The sequence below is a fragment of the Portunus trituberculatus genome, chromosome 17, assembly GCF_017591435.1.
Source record: "Portunus trituberculatus isolate SZX2019 chromosome 17, ASM1759143v1, whole genome shotgun sequence".
NCBI classification, from domain to species: Eukaryota; Metazoa; Arthropoda; class Malacostraca; order Decapoda; family Portunidae; genus Portunus; species Portunus trituberculatus.
In genome coordinates, this window is record NC_059271.1 from 6097501 (window position 1) to 6121125 (window position 23625).

The window sequence follows — 23625 nt, forward strand, 5'->3', positions numbered from 1 at the left end:
ACTATTAAAATCACTAGGTCTAATATCATCTTCCTATTTATATTCCATTGATCCTTATTACTGTGATCAAAAATATATAACAGTGGATTTACTATTTTCAAACCTTCCCTTTGTTTTATTTATCATTATTTACTGCTCAGGACTATTAAAATCACTAGGTCTAATATCATCTTCCTATTTATTTTCTATTGATTCTTATTACTGTGATCAAAAATATATAACAGTGGATTTACTATTTTAAACCTTCCCTTTGTTCTATTTATCATTATTTACTGCTCAGCCTCACTTTCTTAACTATTAAAATCACTAGGTCTAATATCATCTTCCTATTTATTTTCTATTGATTATTATTACTGTGATCAAAAATATATAACAGTGGATTTACTATTTTCAAACCTTCCCTTTGTTTTATTTATCATTATTTACTGCTCAGCCTCACTTTCTTAACTATTAAAATCACTAGGTCTAATATCATCTTCCTATTTATATTCCATTGATTCTTATTACTGTGATCAAAAATATATAACAGTGGATTTACTATTTTCAAACCTTCCCTTTGTTTTATTATCATTATTTATTATTCTGTCCTACCATCTTCACCATTACATATACTATAGGCCTATCAACTATTACCTATTTATTTTGCATTGATTCTTATTACCATAATTAAAATAATGAAGGATCTACTGTTTCTAATCTTACTTACCTTTGTTCTGTTATTAATATTTACTTCTCTGCCTCACTATCATATTACGAGGTCTGCTGTTATCTACTTTTTTTTTTTGTATTGATTCTTACTATTATGATTAAAATATATATAACGAAAGGATTTAGTATTTCCAACCTTCGTTTTGTTCTATGGTCAATATTTACTACTCTGCCTCACTACTATAATTACGATGTCTACTATTATTTTTTTTTGTATTGATTCTTACTATTATGATTAAAATATATATAACGAAAGGATTTACTATTTTCAACCTTCCTTTTGTTCTATTATCAGCATTCACTACTCTGTCTCACTATTGTAATTACGATGTTTACTATTACCCATTAATTTAGTATTGACTCTTACTAAAGATTTGCAATTTCTAACCTCACTTCACTTTGTTCTATTATAATTCATCTGTTCATTTGCTATTTAATGTTTTTTGTTTTTGTTTTCTTGGTTACTTTTGCATTGCCTATCTATTTCATATTTATTCTTACTATTATGCTAAAGTAACGAAGGATTTACTATTTCTAACTTTACTGCACTTTGTTCTATTACTATTCACTTGTTCACTTGCTATTTACTGCTATTTTTATGTGTGTTTTTTTTTTCGTTACTTTTTTGTATTCATTCTTACTATTATGCTAAAGTAACGAAGGATTTACTATTTCTAACTTTACTTCACTTTTTTCTATCACCATTCACTGTTCATCTGCTACTTATTGTCTTTTGTGAGTGTTTTTTTTTTTCCCCCGTTACTTTTCGACTACCTATTCATTTTGTATTCATTCTCATTATTATGCTAAAATAACCAAGGATGTACCATTTCTAACTTCACTTCACTTAATTTTACCATCTTTCATCTGTTCATTTGCTATTTACTGTTTTGTGTCCTTTTTTTGTATTCATTCTTACTATTACGATTAAAATAACGAAGGGACTTATATACGATTTCTAACTTCACTTCGATATGTTCAGTTATCATTCACCTGTTCATTCTGCTATCTACTGTTTCTTATGTGTGTTTTCTTCATTTAATCGTTACTTTTCGATAAGCTATCTATTTTGTATTGGCTCTTGCTATTATACTTAAATAACGAAAGAATTTACCATCTCTAACTTCATTTCGCTTCATTCTGCTATCTACTGTTTCTTATGTGTGTTTTCTTCATTACTACTCGGCAGCTGACCTACTAACTCCCATATTCTTCACGCTGCTACATGGCTTTTGGCTGCGTTCTTGGCGGCAGTGATGGCAGCAAACACACTAGCTCCCTCTCTGGCTTAAAATACTGTAGTTGGGAGCGGGTTTCAGTACAGTATGGATTAAAGTTAGGTGAGGTTAGGGTTAGGGTTCGTCTCTCTCTCTCTCTCTCTCTCTCTCTCTCTCTCTCTCTCTCTCTCTCTCTCTCAAGATTTTTTTTTTTTAAGTATGGTTTAGGTTAGGTTAGGTTAGGTTAGATTAGGTTACGTTAGGTTTGGGTAGGATCTCTCTCTCTCTCTCTCTCTCTCTCTCTCTCTCTCTCTCTCTCTCTCTCTCTCTCTCTCTCCCGTCCCTCCCTTATCCTTCCCTCCATATCTCCTGCAGCTATGTTCTCTACGCTCTCCTGACGGCAGTATGTTATGTTATGATAGGTAAGGTTCAGTCAGGGTTCGTCTCTCTCTCTCTCTCTCTCTCTCTCTCTCTCTCTCTCTCTCTCTCTCAATTTATTCTTTTTTTTTCTTTCTAGTACCACTCCCGTCCCTCCTTTGTCCTTCCCTCCACATCTCTTCCTCCGGGTGTGTTGTCAGCGCCCCTCTCCTCACGGCAGTTAGGTATGCTACTAATATTGGCCAAGCTATCTGGGAAGCAAAAGACCTAACCTAACCAAGTCTGCGATACGGTGAAGAAACCGTGATATTTGAAAAAAAAAAAAAAAAAAAAAAAAAAAACTGCATGTGTCTCTTTCTATCTGTCTGTCTGTCTGTCTCTCTGTCTCTCTCTCTGTCTGTCTCTCTGTCTCTCTGTCTGTCTGTCTGTCTGTCTGTCTCTCTCTCTCTCTCTCTCTCTCTCTCTCTCTCTGACAATGCGCGCGTGCCAAACAGTGTGAATTCCCCCGCTTGAATCAAGGTCATTTGACTCAACACTGGGTTAAGCGGCCTTGACTCACACACACACACACACACACACACACACACACACACACACACACACACACACACACACACACACACACGCACAAACACCAAAGCTAACAGTATTAAGCCTTTTTGACAGTAATAATACGTAACAGAAATGACAGATAAAAATAAACGCATTATATTTGATTAATCTATTGTATTTCATTTAAAGAAGGTGATTCGTTTATTTCTTGCCATTTATTTCATTTTGATTTATTAACTGATTTGGATATTTTTACATTATTTATTTATTTATTTGTTTTTTTTATGTGTTTTTCAATGTGTTTTTTTAATGTTTTTTTAGTGTGTTGTTTTTAATATATTGTTTTTAATGTTTTTTTTTAATAAATGGTTTCATTGTTTTAGTTATTGATCATTTATCATTTCTTTCTTGCATAACTTAAGCAAACCTAACTGTACAACATTTACTATTACTTCCCACGTGACCCTTCCATATCACCCCACAAGGCAGTTCATTCCACACTAATCCTATTAGTATCAATGTTACCAGGCGCTTAACCCTTTCATGCTGGTTCAAAAGACACTCTACACATTGCAACCCTTTCATTAGTGTCACAAGGCAATATTCACCACGTCACCCATCAAATCAGTTACCAGGTACTAATCCTTCAGTATTAGTGTTCACAAGGCAATTAGGTCTTTTATATTAATTTTAAGAGACGTTCTATCCATTGCAATCTTTTTATTTTTTCTTATTTTAGTGTTTTAAGGCAATATTTATCACGTCACCCTTCAAATCAGTGTTACCAGGTGTTCACAAGGCATTTAACTATTTCATACTAGTAGTTAGAAAAATATTCTACCCACAGTAACGGCTTTTATTTTTTTTCTTTATTTTAGTGTATTGAGGTAATACTCACAATGTTACCCTTGAAATCAGTGTTACCAGGTATTAATCCTTCAGTATTAGTGTTCACAAGGCAATTAGCTCTTATACTAATTCAAAAAGACAGTTAACCTATTGCAACTTTTTTTTATTTTATTGTTACAAGCCAATGTTTACCACGTCACTCTTCAAATCAATGTTACTTGGCGTTTAACTCTTTCAGACTAGTTTAAAAAGACATTGTATCCACTGCAACCCTTTTATCTTAGTGTTATAAGGCAATATCACCTCTCAAATAACATCACCTTTAATATTCGTACAAGACAACGGCCATCACCACACCACCTCCTCTCAGATCCCAGCACACAGCATCTTCATCTATCACAGCAGAAGGATTACACTCTCACATCACGACACTGTGACAAGTTAAGCCTAATCCTTCGTATCACAATTTCCTTACTCTCCTGACATTCCCAGTCGTCTTAACTCGCATTTCACTCCTTAATATAAAGAAACACATTACATTCAAAAGCCTTTTACTCAAGTTCAAATGATTTATAATATGTTTTTCTTTTTCTTTTACGGTTTTGGTGACAGATTATCAAGATTGTATCTATGGCCTTTAAAAAACAGTGAGAGAGTAAAGGGAATGTAAACACGATGGCAGAAAGTTAAAACAGATTAGTTACAAGCAGGCTTTTTTATGGTTTAAGTGACAGATTATAAAGATTTTAATAACCCGGCTAGTCGCATCTGTGGCCCGTGCAAACAGTCGTGGTGAAGAGCAAAGCAAATCTAAACACAGAACCAGAAAGCTAAATAGATTTCCAGCACGCTTTTTTATGGTTTTAGTGACAGAATGACAAGATTTCAACGTTACTAACAGGGGAAACACTCTTCAGAACCCGCCTATGTCTGTGGCCTTTGCGTTGAGAGCAAAGGGAATATAAACACGAGGCAAGAGAGCTAAACAAATTTCAAACATGCTTTTTATATGGTATTAATGACAAACTGGCAAGATTTCAACATTACTAACAGGGGAAACACTCTTCAGAACCCACCTAGTCGTGTCTGTGGCCTTTGCAAAACAGTCGCGTTGAGAGCAAAGGGAATCTAAACACGAGGCCAGAAAGTGGTGTTGATAGTGGTTATGTAAAGGGGTGAGCAGAATGTGGGCCAGCGGAATGATGGATCTAAATGTGGATGGAACAGGAGGAGGAGGAGGAGGAGGAGGGAGATGGCAGAGTGGGTAGGATTGTATAAGAGAGAGAAAGGGGAGGGGAGGGGAGTGTGTGTGTGTGTGTGTGTGTGTGTGTGTGTGTGTGTGTGTGTGTGTGTGTGTGTGTGTGTGTGTGTGTGTGTGTGTGTTTGGTTGAATAAAGGAAGGAAGGGAGGAAGGGGAAAAATAAGGAAGGATAGCAAGATAAAAAGAAAGAAAGGAAAGAAGGAAAAAAATAAGGAAGGAAGGAAGGAAAAGAAAAAAGAAAAAAATTGAGGAAGGAAAAAAAGTTAAATTTTCCTATTTTTACTTACGACGCTGGAAAAAAAATTTAATTCATCAAAATCATTCTCTCTCTCTCTCTCTCTCTCTCTCTCTCTCTCTCTCTCTCTTGTTTCATAATTTCTTTTTTTTTCTTCTTCTTCTTCTTCTTCTTATTATTATTATTATTATTATTATTATCATTATCTATGTACTATTATCATTACTAATATTATTATAATGATCATTATTATCGTTTCTATCTATCAACGGTACAGATAAAGACAGATTAAGATCTCTTTTCTTCTTATCATCGTCATTATTATTATTATTATTATTATTATTATTATTATTATTATTATTATCATTATTGCTATCATCATTATCATCATTATCTGTCAACGGTAATAAATAAAGATTAAGACAGCTAAACCCTTCTCCCTTCTCTCTCTCTCTCTCTCTCTCTCTCTCTCTCTCTCTCTGTGTGTGTGTGTGTGTGTGTGTGTGTGTGTGTGTGTGTGTGTGTGTGTGTGTGTGTGTGTTTGCCTTCCATTACCTCACACAGAAGACCGAATTACACCACTGAGGATTAACGAGTGTTTGCCCCCTACACAGCTACCCTCTCTCCCACCAACACCCGTAATTACTCGCCAGTCGCACACACGGCCACATTGCTCGTATAGGAATTCACATCTTGTATTATTCCCTTGCCTTGTCTTGCCTTGCCTTGCCTTGCCTTGCCTTGCCTTGCTGCTCAGAACATAGGGTTAACTTTCAGGACTTGACGAGTGTTTGGTTACAGTAAAGCAGGTATGAGTAAAGTGTGTTGTTGTTGTTGTTGTTGTTGTTGTTGTTGTAATTTTCCGATATTCTTTAGTTTATTTTTTATTATTATATCTGTTTATTTATTTACTTATTAATATTATCAAAATTACTCATATCATTAGTTATTATTATTATTATTATTGCTATTATTATTATCATTATCATTATTATTATTATTATTATTATTATTATTATTATTGTTGTTGAAAGTTCTGTAACATGCTGTGGTTGTTATTATTTTCATAACTACTGTTGTTGTTATTATTTCTATTACCATTACTGTTGTTGTTAATAATCATCATAGTTTTGCTTTTATTATTGTTGTTATAATTTTGTTCTCATATTCTTTTCTTTACTCATTTATTATTTGTCATTATTACTGTTAACGATCGTGATAGTTTTGTTGTAATTTTGGTCTGATATTCCCTTGTTACTTTTGTTCTTTTTTTTTTATTATTCCATCAATTTGTTTATCATTTCTATTACCACAAAGGAGGAATTATGATTAGTCGCCCTTTGATTCGCCAAGTTTTCGCTCAAGTTGTACCTAACTCCTTCAATACTGGGACATAATTTTATCTTGAGATTTAACTACTGTACGATAAGACCATTTCATTGACATTAGGAAGGGTATATGAAGGTCAAAAGGTTAATGGACACACTCTTCACTATTTTAATCCCCCATACACATTTCTGAAGCTACGACATTTTTACCTGGATATTTGTTTGTGTGTGACTAAACCATTTTATTGACATCAGGAAGGGTCTAGGGAGGTTAGGAGATTAATGGCCACAGTCTTCACTATTTGAATCCCTACAGGAGTTTGTGAAGCTGTATATAATCACCAAATAGTAAGCAGAATGGATATGGAAACGCGTCATGGTACTCAAGGGGTTAAGTTAATTTTCATTTCATTTATTTATGTATCTATTTATATATTTATTTATTTTCTAGCAACTACCGTACGTACATGGAAGGCTACTGTAGTATAATGTAAACACCATGATTTATATATTATTATTTCTCATACATTTATCGACTTAGTACTCTTGATTCATCTGGAGAGACCCAACTATAACAGAGGCATTTCTATTAATCGAAAAAGAAAAAAAAAAAATAGAACAAAATTAAATAAATAAAAATCTTAAAAAAATAATACTATCATCACTTTGCCTAAATAGTTTTCTTGCATTATTATATTGGCGGGAAAAAAACTTAAAATTCACAGAAACGCACATGAATCTATACTAAAGTGACGTACAGAGCGTTTACACCACAGTTTGCATGATGTGTTTTGCCTCAATACATTACTTTTGCCTAATACCACACAGAAAATATACCACAACGACTACACCACAGTTAGCATGATGTGTTTTGCCTCCTAACATTACTTTTGCTTAATACCACACGCAAAATACACCAGAACGACTACACCACAGTTAGCCATGATGTGTTTTCCCTCGATACATTATTTTTGCCTAATACCACACGCAAAATATACCAAAACAACACCATAGTTAGCCATGATGTGTTTTCCCTCGATACATTATTTTTGCCTAATACCACACGCAAAATATACCAGAACAACAACACCATAGTTAGCCATGATGTGTTTTCCCTCGATATATTATTTTTACCTAATACCACACGCAAAATATACCAAAACAACACCACAGTTAGCCATGATGTGTTTTCCCTCGATACATTATTTTTACCTAATCCCACACGCAAAATACACCAAATCTAGCAGTAGCAATCACTAAAGACTACAACAACTACCCTCCTTTTGTCCTGATGATATTAATAGTTGTCCTTCGCTATACAACACACAGACACATAAACAAATAAATACCTAAATAAATAAATAAATAAAATAAAACGAGAATTAGTCATTAGAATGTTGTAGTTGTCATGATTTTGATACCTATATGCTGTTGTTGTTGTTGTTATTATTAAATGTAAGAGTTTCCGGCCTAAAAAATAAATAAATAAATAAAATAAAAAGGCTGGGTAAAAATGGCTCACTGAAAACACAACACCAGTTTCTCACAAATACTTAAAAGGATAAACACAATAAATTCTTACAATCATACGTAAAACACCAATTTTTCCCACACACACACACACACAAAGGCTTCCAGAATCCCGCCCTAACGGTACCACCACACCATCACCATCACCATCACCATCACCACCACCACCACCACGCCAGGAAACAGCGGTAGTGGTGGTGGTGGTGGAGGTGAATGGTGGGTGAGTGGGTGGGTGTTCGTATGTTCCTATGCGAGGAGTCACGCAGCAGTGTTTCCGCCATGGTTGTTTCTGAGCTAAGGATGATCTCACCGCCCCCTAAAGTTACACACACACACACACACACACACACACACGTTCCTTTCTTGATCTCATTTATATTGATTTTTTCTTATTTTACTTCTTTTAATTTTCTGTAGGTAGTAAATGGTAGTGTTTTTATTTTCTGCTTTATTTCTATTTTTATCTGTTTACTATTTTTTACATCGTGTTTTTTTCTGGGAAGGGAGATAAATTTATAACACTTTGCCATGATTTTTCTTTTAAATGCTATCTCTACAGATTCAATCTAACACACACACACACACACACACACACACACACACACACACACACCCTGATAACGTAATTCAACAGTAAAACATTGTAAAACTCAAAGCACAAAACACACTTAAAACTAGCAACACTTGAGCGGATACAGTGTTGACCAAGACTATAAAAATTACGTTACATGACTTAATTTCCTAACCAAACCTAACTAGTTTTAACCTTACCTCACCTTACCTTACCCAGCCCGCACCAAATGAAACTGGACTAAGCCTTATCTATATTAGTTTCATTCATTAAGTAAGGATAACTTAGCCTTGCTTGTATTACATCATGTGACTTTACGGGACCTTTCTTTACAACACTTTTTCCTATTACACCACCTCCACTGTCCACACCAAATATAGCAGTGGAATAAATCAAATTAGTTATGACATAAGTTAGGTAGATGACCAAGATTAACGTAACTTACATATTATAAAACGATACCCTCACAAAACAGCACGGACTCAGTAATCAGGCTATCACGTTGTCAGTGCTAAGTCAACAGGGAGCCTTAAAAGGTTAGACAGATATATGGATGGGAATGATCGGTGTAAATAAGTAGATATATTTCATTACAGGGACTGAAACGTGTAGGTCTGCAGGCTTTTGCAGGTTCCCTTAATTTCTTATGGTTTTTCTTAAGTTCCTATACGTCAAAGAGAAAAGGAGCACAATAGCAATGATGGTAATGAACAAGACTTAACCTAATCCAATTAAGTGTAATCTTAACCTAACCTAAACCAACCTAATCCCAAAACTAACCTTGCTAATCTTACCCTAACTTTACCCTAACCTAACCTAGCTAATCTTAACCTAACCTAACCAAACCTAAGCTAACTAATCTTAACCTAACTTAACCTAACAAAAAACAACCTAGCTAACCTTAAGTTGATTTAAACCTAACCTAAAAACTAACCCAGCTAATCTTAACCTAACACAAAACTAACCTAGCTGACCTTGACCTCAATCTAACCTAACCAAATCCAATTTAATCCGGATCCACACCTGATTTCACTTATAATTTTTTTCCCCCCTAGTCTGCTCATTACATCGGTGCGTGTTCTTATCGCCAGGGGATGTTGCAACACTCCACAACACCACACCATGCCACGCCACGCTGCCACACGTCACGTACACCAGGGGAGGGCGGTGAGGTGAGGGGGGATCGGGTATGTGTGTCTCGCAAAGGTTAGCCTAGTCCGCGTCACTACTGCTGCTGCTGCTGCTGCTGCACTCTTCACTCCCGTGACAGGACTGCCGTGTGGTGTGGTCATGCCCTTCTCCTTATCTTTTACGTGTGTGTGTGTGTGTGTGTGTGTGTGTGTGTGTGTGTGTGTGTGCATGTTTCGTAATCCAAAGACAAGAAACTTAAGTCGTTGGTGTAATATAACGTTTTCAATTTCTCTCTCTCTAAGACGATCAAACATAATATCTTTTTTTTTTTCAACAATCACTCCATTATCAAAGTGAACCCGCGAAAAAATAGTTAGGTAACCAACTGCTCATTAGCTCCAGTAAATCCTGCACACAGTACACCAATAAGTAAAGCATTAATACCAGGCAACTGTGACCATGATCATAATGAGCTAGTTGAGGTGGTGGTGGTGGTGGTGGTGGTGGTGGTGGTGGTGATGATGATGATGATGATGATGATGATGATGATGATGATGATGATGATGATAAGCAGAAGAAAAGGAAAAGAAGAAAAAGAAGAGAAGAAAAGAAGAAAAAGAACAACAAAACAAAAAAACTTGATACAATTTTTCTTTCCTATATTTTCCCCGCATAAAAATCAACAATAACAATAACAACAACAACAACAAACAAACAAACATATACACACACTACTTCTCTTACTGACTGACACTACAAATTCTACTCAAACGAACTAATAAATCCATAAATGTCATCAAATAACCAACAAAACAAAATCAATGCACTACAAAGCACAACACAACCCTTAATGAAGAACACTGGCCATGATTTATGTACGCCTTCCATAGTTTATTCAATTACACACACACACACACACACACACACACACACACACACACACACGTTCAAATCGATAGCGTTCAACTTTAAAGACCTATATGTCTGTCTGTCTGTCCGTATGTCTATTCATCTGTTATTTATGTATAGGTATTTGCACGATTTCTTTTTTCTTTCTTTCTTCTCTTTTTTTTTTTTTTTTGCTGTTTTGTGCGTTTGTCAATTATCTGTAGTGTGTGTGTGTGTGTGTGTGTGTGTGTGTGTGTGTGTGTGTGTGTGTGTGTGTGTGTGTGTAGAAACAGTACAGTGGAGTAAGTAGTAGTAGTAGTAGTAGTAGTAGTAGTAGTAGTAGTAGTAGTAGTAATAGTAATAGTAGTAGTAGCAGTAGCAGTAGTAGTAGTAGAGTAGTAGTAGTAGTAGTAGTAGTAGTAGTAGTAGTAGTAGTAGTAGTAGTAAGAATAGTAGTAAAAGGTGTAATGGTAACAGTATATATGAAGAGGAACATGAATAATAATAAGAATAAGAAGAAAACGATAGACTGACTGATTCACTCCTTATAAGGCAACAAAACATACACCATAGAACAATACGCTATCAATTAATAGTAGTAGTAGTAGTAGTAGTAGTAGTAGTAGTGGCGGTGACAAGACAAGTCAAACGGGTGTCAGCAGAATGGAATTTTCAAGAGGCCTGTATGACCTTCAAACTTTTTCTTTCCTCCTCCTCCTCCTCTTCCCTTTCTCTCTCTCTCTCTCTCCTTCCCTTCCGCCCCTCCCACCACCCACCACTACCTCTCCTCCCTCACGTGTCCCAAGGTCGTGAGAGAGAGAGAGAGAGAGAGAGAGAGAGAGAGAGAGAGAGAGAGAGAGAGAGAGAGAGAGAGAGAGAGAGAGAGAGATTTTCCACCACATTATGCCCAAGACATCCACAATAACAATAACAACAATAACAATATCCACACACGCACACACAATATGCACCTAACCAAAACACACACACACACACACACACACACTTATTACTGTACTCACCTCACTATTCCCTCGTTGTCGTCTTGGCTGTAGTAATCGTAGTAATCGTAGTGGTAGTAGTAATAGTAGTAGTAGTAGTATTGACTGTTGTAAACGTAGTAGTAGTAGTAGTAGTAAGAGTGATCAAATCAAACGTTTCTGGGCAGTAGTTCCAGCCTCACTTCTTGTCCCTCACCACACTCACCACACACACACACGTACACACACGCACACCACGGCCGTCTGTGTGTGTGTGTCTGTCTGTCTGTCTGCTGTCCATTCACCGCCTTTCCCTCATAACTTTCTCCTCCCAGCCGCCTCCTCACAGTGTCCTCACTCGCCGGCCGCCGGGGGGTCACGCCTCGTCTGTGTGAAGGGCGGGCACAGTTTTCACACCAGCTTGGCACGCGGTACTACGGATATCACTTTACTGTACAAGATTATGGGAGCTTGTGACGCGGACGTGTACTCTCACCTACGTCATGATCAACACTGGCTACGTTGAGCGGCGTGGCCCCTCCCCCTCCCCTATCCTTCTCTCTTTTTCTCTCTATCTCTATCTCTTACTCTTCACTCGCGTCTTCCAAAGCTTCGGGATTAATTGCAAAGTTTGATGTGGATTTTTCGTTGATAATTAGTGAAGGTTATTGCGGTTTGGGAATTAAATGGTTTTCTGTTTGGGTTTATTGTAGAGCCGGGAAAGTCTCGGTGCGGTTTGAGATCTTCATTTGACATTCTTTCTCGACTTCTAAATGTAATGCGTTAAGTCTTTAAACAAACTACAAAAGCCGTTCAGTAAGTGCAAAAGAGTACAAGTGAAATAAAAAAACGAAATGGGAATAAAATAAATGAAGGTAAATGTGGTGTTTTATATATTTAAACACCAGAATAGTCATCAATCGCGTAGTGTTTATGCATGGAAGGACATTACTGGAACCCTAAGATGTCAACAAGGGATGATGAACTCGGAAATACACACTGGAATCCTCCGATATTTGCACCCTAGCATTACAGACCAGTGTTAGGACCGCCCCTGGAGTGTGTGGCGAGCGTGTGGTGGTGAGTGTGTGGTGGGAGTGAGCGGTGACACGGCGCCCTGGAGCGTAACGGAGGTCATAATGGGGCAGCGTGAAGGAGGGACTCGGGTGCACTGGAGCATAACACCACACTTGGGCTCCCTTACACTCCGCCACCACCACACACACTCCGGAATAGCTGCTGCCGCCGCACTCCGCCAGGTAGGACACGTAGCCGAGGCGTGGGCGTGGTGGAGGCGTGGGCGGGGCGGGGAGGAAGGGCGGGGGTGGCCGGTCGGCGGGTGTCTCGGCTTGGACAATATTGATATTATCGTGGTCAGTTTTGTGGCTGGGACTTACGTAGGCAGTGAGCATGTCCAGCGAGTCCATCTTGAAGGTGTGCTGCCTGCTGCCTGCCTCGCCCTCTGCTGCTACCTCCTGCTGGGCCCCTCTGCTGTACTGTGCCTCTGCTCCCTGCTACTGCTGTGTGTTGAGACTATCTAAGTACAACACCGCTGCTTTGTGCACCTCCAAGTGGTTTCTTACAGGTGCAGATGCTTTTTGTAGGGATTAGGCACACCCAGGGAGTCATACTTGAGTGCACCTAGCCAAGGCTAAACCCTGCCACCAGCCACCTGCCTGTCTGCCTGCCTGCTGCCTGCCTCTCCTGCTACCTGTGTCCACCCAGCCTCTCACTCCTTCTCAGCTCACCATCAATACCAGGCAGGCTTGTGTGTGTGTGTGTGTGTGTGTGTGTGTGTGTGTATACTTTGTCCCCACACAGAGTTTCAGGACAGGTAAGGCAGAGGTGATGGTGGTGTGTAACTCTTGGTGGTGGTGGTGGTAACCTGGTGCTCAGGGTATTGATGCTTGTGTGTGGGTGTGTTTTAGATTATGGGGCAATTTTTAAGAAGAGTGTATTTTAGTTGATGGTGGAGTGTTGTGAATCAAAGGGGATGCATCACTATACAGTGTTGATACTGTGTTGTTCATGTAGCTATGTACAGTGTGTATTTAGAGGGCAATTTTTTCCCTTCTAAGACTCCCAGGTTTTAAGAGTACTTTCATGTTATCTTATCAATCACCTCAGTGTTCCCCAGTTTGGCTCTTATCTGTCCAGTTGTAAATGTACACAAACTCTCACACACGCTGCATGAAGGGTCTCCAAGTCGTGTACTTAGGGAGAGGGAGAAGGTCTTTCCAACACACACATTGCCACCCTTCCTCTCACCTAGTTTCAGATGTGAATCCTGAGTAGGTGTCGTATTAAAGGGAACCTCACTGACTTTTCTTCTATTGTAGGTATTTGTCTGTTTGTGTAAAACAAGAAAATGTTTTGTTAAAGTATCTCTGTGAGTAGCTATATATTTTTTTTTATGTACTTTTCTCTAAAATAAGGAGGTGTAGGGTATAGGAGAGTTACCCGTCAAAGCAACGCTGTCCATGAGTGTGGTTCTACCATGGTTAAGTATCATATTGCTTTAGATTTTGGAACAGATCACAAAGTTTGATGTACACTTTTCTTTTACACGATGATGTTACTTGAACCAGATGAAGCATAAGGGAAGCCCTGTTTGCTCTACAAGCTTGTATAGTCATCCAGGTTGTCATGATATCCTTTGTTTCAGTGTCAGATAAGTGAGGATGAGTTCCGACACGCTAACAGTGCCCTCTGATGTGGCGGTGTATGACAGCATCACCAACATTGCCATCTGGCTGGAGACGCACAGCCATGCCGGACCCCAGTGAGTATTGCCCTGACCGCCCAGGACACACATTCCTTGATAGTGAAGGTTGATGTTTAATAGAAAAGTGTTTTTTTTCTAATTTATATAATATGTATTCATTATTGTTAGTGTAACATATTGCACAGTAATATTATGTGCAGGATGGAAGGTAGGAAGGATAACCATTGTGAGAGGTGTAGGGTACAGGAAAACCTTCAAGTGTGGATGAACTATGTGAAGAGACTGTCGAGTGCAAGAGGAATGTCTGTGAGGCGAGGAACAGTGGTTGCGCATGATGGGACTCACTGGAGAGTGGCTGTGAATGTATAATTGTGACACAGCCTCAAGGGCCTTTGTGAGACATTCTTGATTTTGTGTTAGAGAACGTCTGTGTGCATGCATGTGTGTCTACCTGGTCTAATCTACCTTTCCTGAAAATTATAATATGATCATAGTAAAAATAATGATAACAGTATCTCTTGTCATGAATTTGACATCCTCGCAGTTATCTAAAAAAAAGAGTAAAAATTATAAGGCTTTATAAAAAATTGCTGCAAGTTCATATTGCTTTTATACTTGAATTTTTCTTTTAAATCAGTGAAGATGTTGGATGTTGAAGTGTCTGAATATGGGAGACACTATTTATTACAGCTTGTTGTTTTCTTTATGTTGAGGGCAAGGTTTGGAGAGAAAGCTGTGGCATCCTCAGGTGTAATACAGTCCAGTGTGATCTTCCTGACACTCACTCTCCTCACACTGTTGTGCTTTAGGCAAACCCCAGAGGAGATTACCGAGGAGGACCTGGCTGTGGCAGTGCCGGGTGAGTGCCTCTTTCCGGAGCTGAGTGCCGAGAACGAGGATGCTTCTCATGAGGAGGAGAAAGGCATCCTGGTGTATACTGACAGCCATGAAGGTCAGTCTTTGTTATTTTATCTTGTGTACAGGTATGTGGGTTTTTATTAACTTTATTACATTTTTCTCCTATCAGAATATATTTTTGATGTACTAGATGTTGTCATCTTGTTAAAGTAACTGATTATTTTTTTTTTTTGCTTAGAATTAGAGTTAAACTTCTTTTCTTAAATTTGTCTCCTGTTATTGTGGCAACAGAAATTCATCACTGTATTTTGATATTCTAATGATTGTGCAGTGTTGTGCAGTGACCTTTTTTTCCTGGCATTTGAATAGGTGTTTCTTATGGTTATAGCTTTTAGGAGTCAGTGAGCCCTTGCCTTTTGTTCTATCATACTTGTTTGTTTTTGTTGTTGGACAGATTTGATCCATCTGGATGGAGCATCTTGAAATATTATATATTTGTTGTACCTTATATCTTACCTAATGGTTTATTTTTTATTAGTATTTTATTTTTTTGTAATGGGATGTTCACATGATCAGTAAAATAAAGAAGAGCAACGTAAATAAAACAAATAAAAAATGAGTGTTTTTTTAACTTTTAACATAGCTAATGGCTTATTTTGGTGGGCTTTCTTGCTTGTAACTAGTGAGTTTCAGTTCATGTATTCTGACATATTGCTTCTGTGACCTTTGCCATCTTCATGCACTGTTTCTTCAACCATTCACTTTCCACTTTTCTATGCACTGTTTCTTTCACCTTTCTTGCCCTGATTGTGTTTCTGCATTGCTTATGTAATTCCTAAACAATTCATTGATTATTTTTAGTAACCTGATTGTTATATTTGTTATCTCTAAATTCTTTGATATATTAGTTGTTCAAGAAAACTTTATGAAGCATAAATTGTTGCCAAGACTTGCCACACACACAAAAAAAAGAACTTACCTAAGACTATATTACATATTGTCAGTTGATAAACACTTCATTTTCTCCATTTGAGTGTCAAACATTAGCAAATATAGCATATTTCATCCAACAACACTTCACTCAAATATTCCTCACCTCATCATGCTTTGTGGTGTCATCTGTCTTACACAAGTTGTAGATAAGCACGATAGACTCTTCTGTAGATTGAGACTTAACACCATTATGTACACATCACACAATATATGTAATGCTTAGTAAGAAAAGAAGTGCATTGATAGGTAAATATGATGTGTCACACTCATTTAAACACTTGTCTGCAGAAATACTGAAGCAGTGTGACTACTTTAAAATCAATAACACAGTTAATTTCACAGATGTGTAGGAAGAAGAAAAATTGAAAGTCTTCCAGATATGATTTGTATGGATGGAGTGAAAATTCTTATTAACTTTCATTACCAAGGTGAACAGAATAGGAATATGAGTCCTATGGAGCAGAAGTTTAGGTGGGCTACTCTTGCATATTGTTCCCTTCACTCATCCTTCATGTGTTTTCCTTTACCTGCAGATAAGTACATTTGGTTGCAGGGTGACTGGCATCCCATGGAGCGAATCCTCAACATTACCTGCTCAAAGTCTGGCTGGGTCAGGGTGAGTGGGTGTATATACTGAGCAGTGCTTTGAGGAGTCTTGTTTTTAATCTCAAGATCTGTCTATATGCTAGTGTGGCAAACCCATGCTAAGTAGCCTAGACAAAGCAACACACACACACACACACACACACACACACACACACACACACACACACACACACACACACACACACACACACACAGTTCCATCAGCCTCTGGTGAAAATAAATTGATTAACTCGAGCCTCAACAATCCCTCATCCATTCCCTCTGCTCTGTGTCTCTTGCCCCACAGACACCATGCCTGGGGGAGCGCTTGCTGGTGTTGCTGTTGACACAGCTGGACTACACAGCACGGGAAGATGAGTCTGAGGTCCCCTATGGCTGCTGTCCTCTGAGCGACCCGACCTATCTCCTGTGGCACATGAACCGGCCAGCTGGGATGTGCTCCCTCAAGCGTAAGGGTCAGTGCTTAATTGCTTATCTTCCTTCAATGTTTGTTTGATTTTCTCTTGATATTTTTTTCAGTGTCCATTTATTAATCTGTCTGTCCTTTAATTCTGCCTCCCCCCCACCTCTCTCTCTCTCTCTCTCTCTCTCTCTCTCTCTCTCTCTCTCTCTCTCTCTCTCTCTCTCTCTCTTGCTTGCTTGCTTGCTTGCTTGCTTGCTTCTTAACAGTGGCTCCCATGCATACTTTTTAAAGTTTTGTTTTGAATGTTATTTTGTAACTCAGGTAAATATTTAGTGAAAACTGAGTAAATTGTGTCCACCAAAACTCATATAGAAAAGGAAGTGTATGTTTTGTGTATCAAATATTTCTTTCATTTACTTATTTTGGTTGATTAATTCACTTATTTTCTGGAATTCATTACGTTAGTCAAAATATTTGCTCACATAGACTTTTGTGGCTCAGTTTGATTAATCCCTTCCCGGCGGCAGGGCAGAGGAGTGTATTACCAAATAAAAAAACATCTATATATAGACTCTACTGACTGTCATCCATACATTTATATATAGTTTCCCCTCAAATGGACATTCCAGATTGACATCTATATGTAGACTCTGTCGCAAAACTGAACAAACAACTAAGTCTATATATAGGCGTTTTTTGTTTAATGAATGATAATGTATGTCAATATATTTATATGAATATATTTACTTCCATTTTTCTTTTCTTTGTGTTTTTCACATACTTGTTTCGTACCTTTTTTTTTAGGTAATGCTGCCAGCTTGCAGTACAGTTCTTTCTCCTTGACATGATACTCATAATAAAAAAAAAGTAGAAAAATACAAATATTTCCAATATTAGCTTATATGCGTAGCACATCCACCACCGACAAAGCACAAGTGGTGACCAGTCTTGAGAGGCAATGTTGGCCAGTGTTTAGGTATTTGAGATGCCAAATAATGATATATTTTATGAATATTGTTACGTGTAAGGAATAGTCTATACATAGACCACGCTACAACTTAGTGCGATAAAATCAGAACAAATATCTACATATTGATGAGATGCCAAATAATGATATATTTTATGAATATTGTTACGTGTAAGGAATAGTCTATGCATAGACCACGCTACAACTTAGTGCGATAAAATCAGAACAAACATCTACATATTGACGATCCGACAAAAAAATCACAATTCCGAAATGTCGACATATAGATCCTCCGCTGGGAAGGGATTAATTACTCAGCCAAATTCAACATGGTATGAGGCAAACATGCTGGACATGGTTGCCTTGCACCTTCTTTGTCTGCATGTCATGAACCTCCAGTAGTCAATATGGTGTGCTAAGTAAGCAAATCAGGTAATAAGAAAGATAAATTCATTAAGAAGCAGTATTAAAGCTTTTAAGTAATGTATTATCATTTAGTACATATTATATTCATTTGAAGGAGAGAATGTAATGACTAAAAACAATGCCTAGCTCTGTATTTTAGATTGTTATGGTGAGAGACTAAAAGTAATAGAGAGAGAGAGAGAGAGAGAGAGAGAGAGAGAGAGAGAGAGAGAGAGAGAAATAGTAGTAATACTATTTTGTGATTGGACAAACAAGGAATAACACCAAAAGTGTACAGTATGTACATTGAAAAAATGAGTAACAGGCCATGTACAATTAGTGTGTGTGCTGTCTTTTAATGGCCATCCCTCTTTCCCTCCACATCAGGCACCAGCATATGGGGTGGTGAGGACGTGTATGCCTGTGACACCCTGGACACCATGTATGTGCGGCCCTTTGCACGTCGCCAGGGTTACTCGCTGGCCTTGCTGCACACATTAACATCTGAACTGCCCCCAGGGGACCACCTGGGCCTCTCCCACCCTGTCTCCCTCAGCATGTGTAAAGGTAAACAAAAAAATGCTCACACTCCAAGGACAAGAGATTGTGAGGAACCTTATGCTTAGGGTCATGCTGGGATCACTGGGACAGACTGAGATACTTCAGTCAAAGGGAGACACTAAGACACAGATTTTGAACCAGTGTGTTGTGAAGTAACTGCAGGTGTGCTTTGGGAACAGCAAATGGAAGATTGATCTTTCTTTGAATGTGGTTTTGCAAATGTAACATTTATGAGTATGACAGTCATGTTTCAAGATTTAATTGAAGTGCCTTTAATTGAGGGTGGTATTTATGTTACGCCCTTTGTAGTGGTGTACCGCACTGTACGTAAGAACTGGAAACCATTACCCCACCTGGTGTAGTTAAGTTTATTAGCATTCTTTAGTTCCACTTTTAAATAGTGATAGTGTGCCTTGGCTATCTTGGTGCCTGGCTGGGCGTGCCAGAAGAAGTGGAGGTTGAAAATCACTGTGCTGTGATGATATGGCATGCATATTTAGAGTTACCAAGTAATAAGTATTAAGTTGTTCTGCTTCCAAATCAGCCTTTTGTCTGTCAATGTAAAGGAATTGTTCAACATCATGTCTGTTTTCCTTATAAATGAAGTGGTTTCTCTTTTGAACCTGAAATATATAATGAGGAAATCATAGATCTGACCCTTATGACTTTTTTATTCAAACAGAAATAATGACAGAGTGGTTCCTAAATTCATCGTTGAATAGTATAGTATGTATACTCATTAGGCATTTGATTATAACACATTTAGTTATAACTATCATTAAATGCTTTGATAAGAAATTTTTTTTATCATAAGCAGTGCCATTCAGTGCCTGAATGTGATGTTTGACAAGAAAGTTTCTATTCAAGAAGTGATGCCAGTTAACAATGCTGCAGTGCCTTTGAAAAGTGTTCAGAGGTGTGTGTGTGTTGTGTGGCTTGCTATCACAGAAGAATAATTTATGCAGTTTTGTGTGTGTGTGTGTGTGTGTGTGTGTGTGTGTGTGTGTGTGTGTGTGTGTGTGTGTGTTAGAGTCAGCCAGCAAACACAGCCACACACTGAAAGGTTTTCTTCCCGGTGGTGCATGTAGTGCTGCTGAAGTTCATTCAGGTTTACCCCGAGCTTCGGGACACCATGTGGACACTGGATGAGGATGGAGAGGTGTCTGGCACGGTAACCCTCATGCTGGGCTCCCTCATGATGCGTGGGGCACTGCAAGGTGCAGGAACCCACAACCCACCCCAGCCCATGGACGAGGCACAGCAGCCCATGGAGCAAGCTGACCAGCCCATGGAGCAAGGACAGCAGCAGAAGCACGGCCGGGACTCCAGCCAAGAGTCAGAGCCTTGTGACACTTCCTAAGGGTCGGTCACAGTTATTGCTGTATTTTAATAACCCTTCTATTTTTCTATTCTTCTTTTCTTTCTCTCCATACTGTCTGTTGTTATCCTCCTTCTTTTTTTATGTAGACTAAGGCTTAGATAGTGAGTATTTCAAGTATATTATTTATTTAATTGACTTTATGAATATAGTGGGACTTGGAGTGTGTTGGTAGATCTTGTAGTTATTAATGGATATTCTTGTTAGGATAACAGTATATAATCCATGGTTGACTGTAGGGAATGTGTTGTGTATGTTGCCATTGAAAACTTCGGTCATGGGAGTTTATACAAAAGAGAAGACAGGAACTGGAAAAATTGCTAAGTGTATCATCAAGCTGAACAGTCTTACAACTGTTGCTTGGCCTCTGTTGTGTGCTGTAGAACAAGCTTATTTTGTTGTCTGCAGAGGTAAAATAGACATTATCCTCATAAGTGACAGGCTTACTGAAGGTATGTGTGTGTGTGTGTGTGTGTGTGTGTGTGTGTGTGTGTGTGTGTGTGTGTGTGTGTGTGTGTGTACTCACAGCTGATTACATGCATCAAGTATTCCTGTGGATGTGGAATAACTTAACTGCTTATCCAGTTCTTTGATGCTTTATTTTTTTCATTTAAGAGAAAAGTGGAACTTCAGTGAAAAATTAAAGCCACTTTTGTAAGAAATAGATACATAATGAGTCACTTGAGGAGCAAGGGCCATGAGAAACATAATAGTTTTCTAGTCTATGGCTCAGGATGACATATCAGCAAGTTACAAAATCTTTTTGTAAAATGCCTCCATTAGAAGAAAGATGCTTGGGTCAGCTTTACTTCTGAGCAGCCATAGTGGTGAGGTCAGCAGCAGCAGCAGCAGCAAGCATCACATAATGTATCGTTCAAAGAGACTACTTGGACAAAGTATGAGGAGGATGAATGATGGATGTGGAAACTACCTGGTCTTCTAAAAAAAATATTTGAAAATTATTGTGAATAGAGTTGGTGCTAATAATGTTATGTGAGGCCTTTGACAAGGGTGCTGCACTAGGGATGAACTTAGTGATGACTTTGTCTGTCTTGCCTTAATACTTAATGCAACTGCAGAAAGTCTTTTCCCACTTAAGATATTTTCTTTTGTCATGAGCCAGTTATCTTCATTATGTAGTAGGTATGGTCATGATTTAGACCTGTAGATTACATATGAAATGGTGCCACCTTTACTTTGAAAGGTGTTTACAAAACTGCATGAGAATTTCTGTAACCTAAGTAGGTATTCTTAATTTGTCATGCAACTGGTATTGTTTTTGGCCATATTCTATTTTATCAATGTTCAATGATGAGTTAGCATTAATCAGTGAACATATCTTGAACAAATCTTGCAGAAAAATTTCCTTTCGACAGTGATGTGCATGGGAGTTAGTTTTAAACATCCCTTCAAATATCTTGCAATGGGAGGTGAATAGTGACAGCAGCAGACACAGAAGGGAGTGGCAGGAGTGGTGGGAGCAGCCTTGAGGTGTGACGTGGGTGGTGAGTCAGATCATGTATAGCTGCAGGAGGGCCACAGCTAGCCATCATCACAGAATGTGGTTAAAAGTAAAATTAGTAGTATGTGTTTTTTTTGTGTGTTTTTTTCTCTCTCTGGCATGTTATTACCAATGGTGAGAATCACACGGGTTGTTGGTGTTGTTCTGTAGGTAGTAATCCCTTGGTCTCGGACTCAAACTCTAAGTACTGTCGTGGGTTTGGCTTCTCTGTCTCAGTAACCAACATATATGACCTCTGACTGTATGAATAAATTTCTTACAACATATTATATTTGAATTAGTGATTGATCCCTTTTGTGTTCATGAAATGGTACTTTTAATAATTTTACTCTACTGAATATTTCAATGACAGTTACAAATTTGCAGCCAGGCACCCCACCAGCTGCACCATGGAGATGCAGTGCACATATTCAAACAAATCAAGAAGACAGCATTCAAGAAGAGACTCAAGAAATATAACCCTTAAAAGCACACTTGTGTTTGAGCCCTTTGGCACCCTTGTGATGGGAAACAACCTGGCCAAACTGTAAAGCTGAGTTGTAAGAACATGTTCTTACTATCATATATCACATAATGTGAAATATTACAAAGAAGAAATGAAGCAAGAAGAAAAGCCATCCACTCCACTATATGTCAGCTAATCTTTTTAAATGACAGGTATTTGACATGATCAATAAATGACATGTATTGACAAGGATCACTAATTAGGCACTTTAAAAAAATGTAACTTCTTTCTACTTTCATATTTTCTTTAATACATGGTCTAAAATTATGGAAAAATAACATAAGAAGTGCTCACCATTCTATTTTAGCAACAGTTATTACCAGAATCATGAGTGCTGCAGTTAGGCATCAGTAAGAATAAAGAAATGGTGTCTCAACTCCCTGGTTGTGTGGCTGTAGCCCAGCATGTCTGCCTGACTGGCTGACACATGTGCAGCTCTATCAGCACTACAATGTTGACAGATGCTGTGTGCTTGTCTTATTATTTTCAGAATCTAACTGTCCTTCAACACCATTTTAAAAAAGCATTTTTAGACTATGTCTGGCACTTATTGGTTGTGATTACAACTAGCCTTCATTAACCCCTCCAATGACAATGCCATAAATTTAAGACATATTGTATATGTGTACTTCGTGCCAACGCAAAATTTATGATGGCAACTTGAAAAATTGTTGACTATTTATTAATAATAAAAAATAAATAAATAAAAATAAAAATAAAAGTTTGTCCTCCAAAGCTTACTGTAGCCTGTGGATGAGTGTAGTTACATGACAAGATGCTCTCAGAAGCACATGACTTGTGATTTCAAAGTAATGAGTGTGTCCCAGGAATGTGCCTGAGACCCTGGCTGCTTCACAGAATACCACACTCTCCTCCACTTTTTAAGTGATTTAGTACTGCACAACTCATAGTGTCTCTGTGAAAACAACAGAAATGCTACCACACCAAACTGCAATAGTCTACTGATTTTTCAGTGAGGTGAATAAAAGAATGCCAACACTCATTCCCTCACATACTATAAGCAGCCACCAGTCATGTGTACATTGGCATTGTGGTGATTTACCATTACTGAGG

General features: G+C 38.1%; 2 protein-coding genes across 6 annotated transcripts in view; one reads left to right on the top strand and one right to left on the bottom strand.

Annotated features, from left to right (window-relative positions):
- Window positions 1-11871, bottom strand: part of LOC123505148 (tyrosine-protein kinase CSK-like) — an 84596-nt gene extending 72725 nt beyond the window's left edge. Inside the window, exon 1 of the mRNA XM_045256262.1 lies at window positions 11671-11871. The gene's annotated coding sequence lies outside the window, so the exon portion shown is untranslated. The remainder of the gene's footprint in view (window positions 1-11670) is intronic.
- Window positions 11872-11970: 99 nt separating this feature from the next.
- Window positions 11971-23183, top strand: LOC123505150. 5 transcript variants are annotated; one of them, XM_045256266.1, is made up of 9 exons: window positions 11971-12059; window positions 12537-12887; window positions 14294-14410; window positions 15163-15305; window positions 16738-16820; window positions 17097-17265; window positions 18973-19152; window positions 20235-20508; window positions 22413-23183. In XM_045256266.1, exons 3-8 carry the CDS (start codon window positions 14310-14312, stop codon window positions 20504-20506), a joined length of 948 nt encoding a protein of 315 aa, XP_045112201.1. In that variant the 5' UTR covers window positions 11971-12059; window positions 12537-12887; window positions 14294-14309; the 3' UTR covers window positions 20507-20508; window positions 22413-23183. The 5 variants fall into 5 exon arrangements, with proteins under 5 accessions (XP_045112201.1, XP_045112204.1, XP_045112200.1 ...); XM_045256269.1 differs by lacking the exon at window positions 22413-23183 and having other exon boundaries at window positions 17097-17259; window positions 20235-22315; XM_045256265.1 differs by lacking the exons at window positions 11971-12059; window positions 22413-23183 and having other exon boundaries at window positions 20235-22315.
- Window positions 23184-23625: the final 442 nt, after the last annotated feature.

Coding starts and splice junctions, on each gene's coding strand:
- LOC123505150 (XM_045256266.1), top strand. CDS start 14,310: ATGAGTTCCGACACGCTAACAGTGCCCTCTGATGTGGCGGTGTATGAC. Junction 17,266..18,972: donor GTGCTCCCTCAAGCGTAAGG/GTCAGTGCTTAA, acceptor CCTCCACATCAG/GCACCAGCATATGGGGTGGT. Junction 19,153..20,234: donor CTCCCTCAGCATGTGTAAAG/GTAAACAAAAAA, acceptor TGGTGCATGTAG/TGCTGCTGAAGTTCATTCAG.